At 39.7% G+C, this 10,940-nt stretch overlaps 1 protein-coding gene across 2 annotated transcripts; it reads right to left on the bottom strand.

The window, feature by feature from the left end:
* Window positions 1-713: 713 nt before the first annotated feature.
* On the bottom strand, window positions 714-10,856 carry LOC124284866 (PIN2/TERF1-interacting telomerase inhibitor 1-like). 2 transcript variants are annotated; one of them, XM_046720984.1, is made up of 6 exons: window positions 10,768-10,856; window positions 5,409-5,531; window positions 4,754-4,925; window positions 4,003-4,126; window positions 2,952-3,516; window positions 714-1,649 (listed from the first exon to the last, which is right to left on the bottom strand). In XM_046720984.1, exons 1-6 carry the CDS (start codon window positions 10,838-10,840, stop codon window positions 1,645-1,647), a joined length of 1,062 nt encoding a protein of 353 aa, XP_046576940.1. In that variant the 5' UTR covers window positions 10,841-10,856; the 3' UTR covers window positions 714-1,644. The 2 variants fall into 2 exon arrangements, with proteins under 2 accessions (XP_046576940.1, XP_046576939.1); XM_046720983.1 differs by having other exon boundaries at window positions 2,963-3,516.
* Window positions 10,857-10,940: the final 84 nt, after the last annotated feature.

Raw genomic sequence — 10,940 nt, 5'->3', positions numbered from 1 at the left:
TCCTCTTTGTTTTATAATATGATATGACCAGGGACTCGAACCACCAACCTTCCACTAGGTCAAGATGGTCCCTACAACAAGATACTGTGGCTGGTAGACATGTGCGTTCTTTGTTCACAAAGACAAACAAGAGTCAAATCTCCCCACCATTCCCCTTTGAGACTAAGTCCGAATCGTTTCCATGGAAACCTGGGAAAATAAATATGCCAAAAATCTGCAAATAGCAAGAGGCTTGACTTAAGGTTCTGTTTGATATATCTACCAAGTTCTGTTGAAAACTATTGAACGGTTCTTGAATTATGCTCCGGAAACAAAATGATCACGGACGGACGAGGCGTCGACTATATGCCCCCGGATTACATGCCGGGGGATAAAAAAGGCTATGGCTCACTACTTAAGTCAGGTAATCAGGACCACACCACTCTTAACCATAGGCCTCCTCAGTCCTTAATCATCATGTAGTGGTAGGCATTGGCTTAACCAGGCACAATACACCAAGAGTGTAGAGTCTAATACAGATGCCACTGATAGCTAAATTAATCAGAGATGCACCCTTCATAAACAATTGAAAGTATTAGTTCAGGGATGAATATCCACAAAATGATTGAAGAGAGTGTTTAAATTTCAGGAGCACAATCATGAGATTTCACTTGCATGCTGGTGCCACCACTTCATGTTCAGGATGTATTCCATGGACAACAGAGATACAGGACTTTCATGTAAATTCATTTTAATCAACAATCCATCAACAGTGAAGTCTTTCTGACACATATTTTGTTTTAATAGTTATTTCTATTTTACCTACAGTATCCAGTCTTTATTTCTTGCTGTAATGTCGGCCATAGGCCCATAATTACAACAATGGTTACAGGCTTTCCCTTGGTTGATGTACAGCAAATAACCACAGATGAGATGTACAATGAGGAAGGTGCGGAACGTTTTACATCTGCATAGTAAATATACATAGCATTATTTCTAATAACTTCAATATTTGCTGATGACATTAACATATTAAATTAGTGTAAAGATGGATACCTGCAAAACTTTTCTGCAATATATCTAATCTTTAAGTCATTATAATAATCACACACTAACAAAAATGGTATTCATTTTCAATACATTGTCTGTTACAATATTTACAAATACAGTATCAGAGAGAAACAATTTTGTCTTCTCGTGGAGATGCTGTCGTTTTCAGATTGTGGCCTCAATAGTTCATCACACCCTTATTGCACAGTTTCCTTGACAGCACTTCAGTATGTTCTGCCAAACACTAATGGTCCATCAGTAATACCACCAACAACCCCGTCTCCTGTCATGGCATTATGGAACGTGTCTTTAATGCCCCTGTTTTGCAGCGCTAACATTGGTCAAGGCCATGCTGCATTCGAAGTTGTTTATCTTGTTTCTTTGCCTTCAACTGCCACAATACCATGTTATGTTTACTTTCAATTCTCTTCATCAACTCTGAAGCTGGGAGTGATGATTTATTATATCCATCAATAGAGGCCACATTGGCACCTTTGAAGGAGTCACAAGTACTCTGGATGAGGGGAGGAAGCTTCTGTGGCCGCAGCCCAGCTCTTCTTGGTTTTGATGCCTTGCTTCCATTCTTCCCCCCGTTTTCTCCAAGCTCACTGCTCTCTACACTGCAGACAAATAACATTTCACTCAGTTCCATTTTGGAATGAACAATATTGGCCAAATAACATGTGATTATAGGCATTATGAAAGCTTGTCGGTGTGTTAAAATTAGAGACTGCAGGGTGATAGTCTCAATGTGACAAAGCTGATTTTCCCCTGCTCTTTATGATGTTTGCTTTTTTTTTTTACACTGCAGTTTTACTTCTGCTATATCACAATTACCTCTAGATAAAGTCAGTCACTGAAAGAATCAGCAATGTCCTGCATGACATTACGTCACACAATCTGTCAAGCAACAGTTTGACCACCTGAACCTGTTAAGTCACTTGTGCAACTAACAATGGGGGAATGGGCTTTGACTGATGCCTAGATGATGGGGGTACTGAACACTAGATTTTTTTGGGGGAAAGAGAGAGAGAGGGAGGGAGAAAGAGGAGAAGAGGGGGGAAAGAGGGATGGGACTGAACACTAGATGATGGGGGACTGAACACTAGATGATGGGGGACTAAACACTAGATGATGGGGACTGAACACTAGATGATGGGGGGGACTGAACACTAGATGAGGGGGACTGAACACTAGATGATGGGGGGACTGAACACTAGATGATGGGGGACAGAACACTAGATGATGGGGACTGAACACTAGATGATGGGGACTGAACACTAGATGATGGGGACTAAACACTAGATGATGGGGGACTGAACACTAGATGATGGGGGACTGAACACTAGATGATGGGGGACTGAACACTAGATGGGGGACTGAACACTAGATGATGGGGGACTAAACACTAGATGATGGGGGGACTGAACACTAGATGATGGGGGACTGAACACTAGATGATGGGGGACTAAACACTAGATGATTGGGGACTGAACACTAGATGGGGACTGAACACTAGATGATGGGGGACTAAACACTAGATGATGGGGGACTGAACACTAGATGATGGGGACTGAACACTAGATGATGGGGGACTGAACACTAGATGATGGGGGACTGAACACTAGATGATGGGGACTGAACACTAGATGATGGGGGGACTGAACACTAGATGATAGGGCTAAACACTAGATGATGGGGGACTGAACACTAGATGATGGGGGACTGAACACTAGATGATGGGGGACTGAACACTAGATGATGGGGGACTGAACACTAGATGATGGGGGGACTGAACACTAGATGATGGGGGGACTGAACACTAGATGGCGGACACTGAACACTGGATGGCAGGGGACTAAACACAAGCGACATGTTTGATTCACTGTTGCCAATGCAATACCACTAGTTACAAATTTCACCTTCAACTTGCCTAGCTGCTGACTTCTTTTTTTTCTTCTTCTTCTTCTTGGTTTTCTCTGTAGCCTTTTCCTGTATTTCCTTCTCAGTCTCTTTTTCCTCCCTCTTCCTCTTCTTGTCCTTCTTCTTCTCCGTTTGCTCCTCCTCCTCACCTACTGTCTTGTCCACTACATCATCCACATCACCAGGTGAGTCGGCTGTCTCGGAGTGCTTCCTTCTACACTTTTTGCTTTTCTTTTTCTTAGGCTCAACATCACAACTGCCTAAATTACTATGTTCTATATGCATATCTGAATTATTATTCTCAGTTTCTTCTATATCTAAGTCCTTAGTTTTTCGTTTGGACTTCTTATTTTTCTTCCGACAGTGAGAGTCAGCTGCTGACTCTGCTGGCTGTTCTATAGTATCTGATTCTAGTCCACATTTATCTTCCCTTGATGGTGATGACGTCTGACCCTTCATGGCAGCCATCTTTTTGGCAAAATATTCTTGCATTGTAGAGGTGCTGTTTATGGTATTGAACCCATGTGACATGTCAGCCTTCGATTCTTCAGACCCTGAGGATTCCTACAAAAAATAAATAATATACGCTTACTGTAAGAGTCTTTGTCATGTTCATTTATAAATGCATTCCCAAATAAAACTGAGAGTAAATGACTTCACAAATTAAAGTCACTGAGAAGTCCATGCTTAACTTGTGACTTTATGAAATATTTTATGCATTCATCTCAATGTTAATGAGACATTACTGCTTCGTACAAAATATTCTTCAGAAAAATCTTACACATTATCCTCTTACAATTTCTTCTGATTTGTTTCTATGGAAATATAGTAAATCTTATCAAATCTAAGTTCAATAATGTAAATGAAAATGTGAAACATCCCAAGCTCTAAAAGGTGTCACTTCACATTAATACATTCACAAAGATTCCAGAGGAAATGTTGGATTTTTCAGTAATACTCAAAACACTAGCCTGTAAAATGGCTTACAGAGTGTGTTTGCATACTACATGTAAAATGTGAAATGTGTCCCTTTCACTGGTAGTAACTCACACTTGATTCAAGTGCTGGAGAGTTCTTTCCAGAGGTAGGTTTGGCTGCACGTTTACCAAATATACATTTGAGATCTTCATGTGATCTTGATGACAGATCTTTGCCCTTCGTGAACTTGCTGTAACTGCAAAGTAAATTTATGACCTTTGTAAATGAATAGCCCACTGCAACCCCACACCTAACATCACAATCATGAGTAACACCACTTACTTTGTTACCCTTTTAAAATAAAGAAAATATTCAAGGGAAGAGAAGGTTGGTTGCTTTGTTGTTTAACGCCACACTCAGAAATATTCTAGCTATATGGTGGCGGTCTGTAAATAATCAAATCTGGACCAGACAGTCCAGTGATCAACAGCATGAGTATCAATCTACACAATTGGGATATGACATATGTTAACCAAGTCTGAGTCTGACCACCCGACCCCGTTAGTCGCCTCTTACGACAAGGGTTGCTGAAGACCAATTCTAAACCGGATCTTCAGGGGTCGGAAGAGGAGGAGAGAGGGAATGTTCATACAAGAAAAAAAAAGGGAGAGAAATAAGCTTAGAAAAACACCATTTTTGTTGTTGGGAATTTTATGGTTGTATGAACTTTGATGAAATTAATTCAATCCATGAGACATTCCTTCACATAAGTTGGGAGTGAGTCTGAAGTACAACACTGCTAGGCAGCATCTCAGTATTCCCCTAAAGAAACACCTGAATACATACATCTATGAAGACTGCCGCAGTTACTCAGATTACATACTGTACTCTGCTTCGCGATGACTGGGACTTCTTCTCGAGACTGGCCACCTGGTGAGCGACAGGGGAATCCACCTCCCCTCCTCCATGACCCTCATTCAGTGTCTCTAGCAAGCTGTTGAAGTCATCCTGGTGAGCTATCCAGTTGTCTGCTTGGTTCTTGTTAGACCCAACTCCTGCAACACAAACACTGTGACATTTTAGGATGTATTCCAACACGTTAGCCCCAACTCCTACAACACGCACACAGAGACAACCTGACAGATGCAGTCCAGTTATTTGCAGAAATTCACCAATCACTGAATCAATACCAAGTCAGACAAGTTATAATGAGTATGTTGTTTCAGGAAATTTAAAACAAACAGGGTATGTACACACAAATGTATGGTAGCTTTTGACTATATCACCGGAAATACATGCGTGAATCAAAGGTGTATTAAAAATGTCTACTATATTTTAATTAAAAATCTGACTAATAACTGCTAATGCAATGTCGACATTCAGTTTTACGCTGTTTTCAGAAATGTTCCAGCATATCTTGTTGACTGGAATGGGGAACACCAAAAAAGGATTCACACCCATTTTATGAAAACAATTCTTCATGATTATAATTACTTTCTCATATCTTTCAGTCACTTATCGCCATTACTTTCACATACCCTTCTGGTCATTTTTAAAGCTTATTTTCACATGTTCAACTTGGCCATTTTCTTTAGCTCCCAGGCCTTTGCCCTTAGACCAACCCATTCTCTCCAACATTTTCTGGCCAAATTTGCTGTCATCTGCAAAAGAAAATAAATATTAAATATGCTGCTTCATGCATAAAGATCATACTTTATGTTTGTCCTAGTATGACATTAATCTAGCAGATACCCTATGGTTTCTTCAACATCAGACGTACGCTAACTGTACTATTTGTGTTGACAGGTTGGGTCCTTATGGCAGTCACTGAGCAGTGTGTCCATGAAAGCTGTGGGCAGTGCAGTGTCCTCCTGGTGGCAGTCCATCACACCCCTCATCACCTTCTCCCAGCCCTTAGCCAGTGCTGAAGAAACTCCTATCACCTTCACACTCCCTGTGTCTAAGGAGGACCAAGCCTGCAGCCAGACCCTCATCACAGAGGACATTCTTTGCAGCTACTCGGGAAAACCATGTCAGAGTGTTATGACATACACGCAGCCACTGGAGAGACATGGAAAGTCTCCATCATACACAAGGCCATCTACTGATGATGTTGTCGAGACCTACAGTGACCCTCTAGAATATCCCATCAATAACATCACTGACATCTCACCACTCCCTGAAGTTGATACACACTGCTCGTCAACTGGAGAACACTTTACAACCTGTGTTCAGCCTTTGCCCAGTTCTGAGATTCAGACATCCACTTCACATTCCCTCTGGGCTAAGGATGATGATGTTCACTTTCAAGGAACCTTGAATGGTTCTAGTGATGACACTCAAATGCCATGTAGGGCCAAGCAATACACCAGCAGCAACACTGACCAAGCTCCACAAATAGTACCAATAAATGAAACCAGACCATGCATCCAGATCTCTCACAAAACTACAAGCTCCTTCGAAACCGAGGTCCAACAAAGTGCATCTCCAACAGAAAGTACCAATAGTCCACAGGTTCTACTGAGATGTAATACTGGGATCAAATGTTGTTGCTCCACAGCATGTTCCAAGCAAAGCCAGCATACTGTTTGCCTTGATGGTCACTTCCAGCACACCATTGCCAAACACGAAGGAAAAGTCTTGGTTCTGCCTCAACACCTACCAGACTCGACTACCATTATGCAACTGTCCCACAGCACACAGGCCATGCTCAAAGCTGGGCCTCCCTGTCCAAACTGGGCCCCAGGCCAACAGGTCCTCACACCCCCAGGAGCAGCGTCTCCATACACTCAACCATCAACTCACCCATATCAATCCCTTGCTGCCATAATGCCTGGTATATGTGATCCATGTACTTCATTATCACTTACTGGGGGTAGATTCACCAACTGTATTCAGATCAAATATTCACATACAAAACATTCAAAAGTCATGCCATGTCCTCAACTGCTGCAGAAGAAAGCTGGTGTGTTGATGACTGACATTCAAGCAATACTAGAAGCTCAAACTTTATATCATCTGGATGAAGCCACTTTCAAAGTTATCGAAGGCCTTGTTCCCTTCACACCCTGGATTGAACAGCTGCTAAACCCAACAACACAGCAAACAAGAGCTGTCACACCTTTTATACAACTTCAGCCATATGCTGAAAGGAAACTCAAAACATTCAAGAGCACCAAATTATCTTTTGGAGCTGAATGGTCAGTAGAAAGCATGAAAGTAATGGACAGTGGTAGGAAAAGTTTCAATCTGTCAACTTTGATCCATGCTGCTTCCAGTCAATGGACACAGCCGGAGGAATCATCAGAGAAGACACAAGGACACTTTGTGTTAGGCAAGGTAAGGTCAAGCGTTAAGTGAATGGTATTTTAAGTCTCCATAATTATTTCAGTTGTGTGAGTGTGTGTGTGTGTGTGTGTGTGTGTGTGTGTGTGTGTGTGTGTGGTGTGGGCTTTGATGACTGCATGTGAGGGAAAATACACAAACAAAACAAAATATCTTTGGATATTTTCTCAATGAAAGATAAACATATCACAACATATAATTAATCTAAATGTGTGGACTTGTCCGAAATGAAATACTAGTAGATATAAAACATATGAATGGACTGCATAAGATGTGACGATGTGACAGGGATTATAGACTGGCCATATCAAACTCTGTCCAGGATTTTTGGCTTCATATCACCAAGGCATACTTACATTGTAAACTTGGGTTTGCTAAACACTTGCCACTAACATAATAAAGCATACAATAAGTATTTTAGAACTTGTCTGCAAGAAATAGGTTTTTACTTCACTCTGCCTCTGCAGTGTCGGCTTCATTTTGCAGAGTTGTACATGTATTTAGTTGGAGAATTTAATCTGGCATTAACTGAAAGTGTGATGTCGCACTCCAAAATAATTCATGAATGATATAAAGCAAACCGAACCATCTATGTAGTGTCCCTTTAACTTGAAATAACTATCGTTTTCATCTTGTATTGTACAGGTAATATGAACAATAGATTATGTTTTACACTGTCAACTCAAATCGAAATATGACCCAAACAGCCTATTTATTCAGATAAGAGGAAATAGTTTGTAATATTGCTTTAGTTACATTTCACTCTCATGTGCAGGCGACATTTTACTGTTTATAAGTTACACACAAACTGCACATTGAACAGATGCTGACAGATGCAGTTTTTTCACAGCAAGGCACTATCTGATTAGGAAATTTTAAAACCTGGAAAGTGAATTTCTTTCTTTAAACGTCCGTGATCACATGTTTCCCTCAGATATTTTGAAAGTCTATTGATCCTAGAATACATTAAAAATCAATTCTTCACTGATACATTGTGTGATTTATTCATCGCTTTTAGCAATATTCCAGCAATATCACGGCGGGGGACACCAGAAATGGGCTTCACTCATTGTACCCATGTGGGGACTCGAACCCGGGTCTTCGGCGTGACGAGCCAACGCTTTAACCACTAGACTACCCCACCGCCCGAACTCTTTACTGGAAGTACTCGTAGTTTCACACCCTAGCTTTACGAGCACAACTTCGGTTAAATGAAAACAAACAAAATTAGTGTTTGTCACTGTTTTCATCATTCTTTGACCATATTTAGGTTGTAACAGCAAAATATAAGCTACAATCTTTTGTTTTGAGATGTACATATAAAGTTAATAGCAACAAATAACTGGAGCATAGAAGAAGCAAAGGGAGGTAACTTGATTGACATTTCATCTGCTCACAGAAAACTGACACTAAGCCTAAACTCTTTAGAACTATTACTTCTTCAAGATGACACTGTTATCGGACTATTTCTTTTGTTTATGATACTATCCAAGATGACACTGTTTAAATATTTATAACAACTATTGGACTATTTATTTTAATTTATTTTATATTATCTGTGTAATTACAGAGGACAAGTTTGACATGCTTATGGCCACATTGGGACTATTGTCTTGATATATATCTGATGGTAACCCAATGTATATTAATACAATGTATATTGAATTCTGAACATTTTTAAAGTTAAAATATTTTTCCCTTGATGCTTTCATGCCATAGATGAGAAACCATATCCAAGTGATAAATTTATCCCCAATGGCAAAATACTCTTCATGATTATGTCTCACGAGTTATGATTATGTCAAATGGTGACATATATAGAAAGGTGTGTATATATAGAAAAGTGGAAGGAGAGTATTGAAAGGTTTTGAAAGTTCAAAGCACTACCACAATTTCAGGCTAAGTGAAACTTGTTGCCATGGAAACGCTAAAATATTTTATTCAGAATTCCAAAACAACCAAAAGGCACCAGTACACCACCAGATCTATCTATGTGCCAAGTTTGGTGAAGAAATATTAAACGGTTTTAGAGTTCTTCTCCTGAAAGAATTTCAGTCAAAGTCGAACTCGTTGCCATGGAAACGCCAAAAATATTTTATTCAGAATTCCAAAACTACCAAAAGGCACCAGTACACCACCAGATCTATCTATGTGCCAAGTTTGGTGATGAAATAGTGAACGGTTTTAGAGTTCTGCTCCGAAAAGAGCACTACCACCAATTTCAGTCAAAGTCGACCTTTTGCCATGGAAATGCCAAAATATTTAATTCAGAATTCCAAAACTACCAAAAGGCACCAGTACACCACCAGATCCATGTATGTGCCAAGTTTGGGGAAGAAATATTGAACGGTTTTAGAGTTCTGTCAAACGCGTTGCGGGGGATAAAAAGAACAGACTAAATTATTCAAACATGTGTAGGAAAATTAATCTGAAACTGAATTTAGATTTAAACTATTAAATAGATCATGTTTTCGATATTTAATGTGTTTTGTTTGTTTCCAGTTTGTAATGTTACTTGATTTATAAATTTTAAAAAATGGTAAAGCTCTTTTCCTCATTTCACTGGTTCCGTCTATTTGCATTATTCTTCAGAAAAGTATGAAATATAAATTCAGAAGGTGCTTTCCAACGTTCAAATAGTTTGCCCTAATGTTCCTGAAGTTTGGAACATATTTATGGTGAAGGGTTTTGATGGAAAATCTCAACAGTAACCTTACAGGAGCTGGGGTCACTTTTTGAGAAATAAGAAAATTGGCCTCATTTGCATACATAAAATCAACTACTTTGTCTCTTAATTACAACAAACCTAGGTGAGATTAAATGACAAATTCATTGGTTTTTCATTATTAATATGCAGGGGAAGCAATATACATTGAAAAAAATATTTAGAAATTTTTGCTTGCTCTAAGCTACTGAAAGGATTGCAACAGTAAGATGAGCCTGGCAAACCTAACTCTTGCCTTTTATATACGTATCAATAAACAAACAAAAACACTTTGTACTTTGCTTAACATTAAGGCTGAATGGGTCGTTGTCGGCATATATACAGATATGTACCCTGGCCATAATGAGAATACAGAAACGTAACCTAGGACGATTCCATTCCCATTGTGTCGTATTCTTGATCGGAACTGTCATGCTGTTGTATTAGATACATTTGATTGCTTTATGTAAGTAATGAGAATACACAGTAACGGATATTTCGCGATAGTGAATACCACTCGCAATCAGTTGAACGGGAACAACTACATGCGGTGTCGGTTTTGGATTGCGGAATATGGACTCGTCCGCCTTTTAGGGTACCGGGTACGTTTCTGTATTTTGACTTTGTTTAGGGTTCATATCTGTATACAGAAACGTACCTGGGGTACGTATCTGTAGTACCTGTGCCGACAACGACCCCCCACCTTCAGCAATATTAAACCATTGCCCATGTTTGACCACGTGGTCATATGCCTGTGGTAGTTTTCTCGACCAGTGTTTACTGGTTGTCGCATCATTCATGAAAAAAGCAAAACTCCTCAAACAGAGTATTTGATCAAAATTACACACCATTACTCCAATTTGTCCCTTGAGGATTTATCGATATTTTTTGTTTACGTCGAGGTTCAGCCAACATCGCCATTTTGAACGGAAGTAGTTTTCCGTACCTTCAGAGTAACGATTGAAAGGATTGGTGTACTTCTTGGTTGTTGTCCAATCAAATCACGTGTAACAATTACAAA

Source organism: Haliotis rubra, unplaced genomic scaffold (genome assembly GCF_003918875.1).
Source record: "Haliotis rubra isolate DU_JTF1 unplaced genomic scaffold, ASM391887v1 Scf347, whole genome shotgun sequence".
NCBI classification, from domain to species: domain Eukaryota; kingdom Metazoa; phylum Mollusca; class Gastropoda; order Lepetellida; family Haliotidae; genus Haliotis; species Haliotis rubra.
This window is presented reverse-complemented; position numbering and strand designations above follow the sequence as displayed.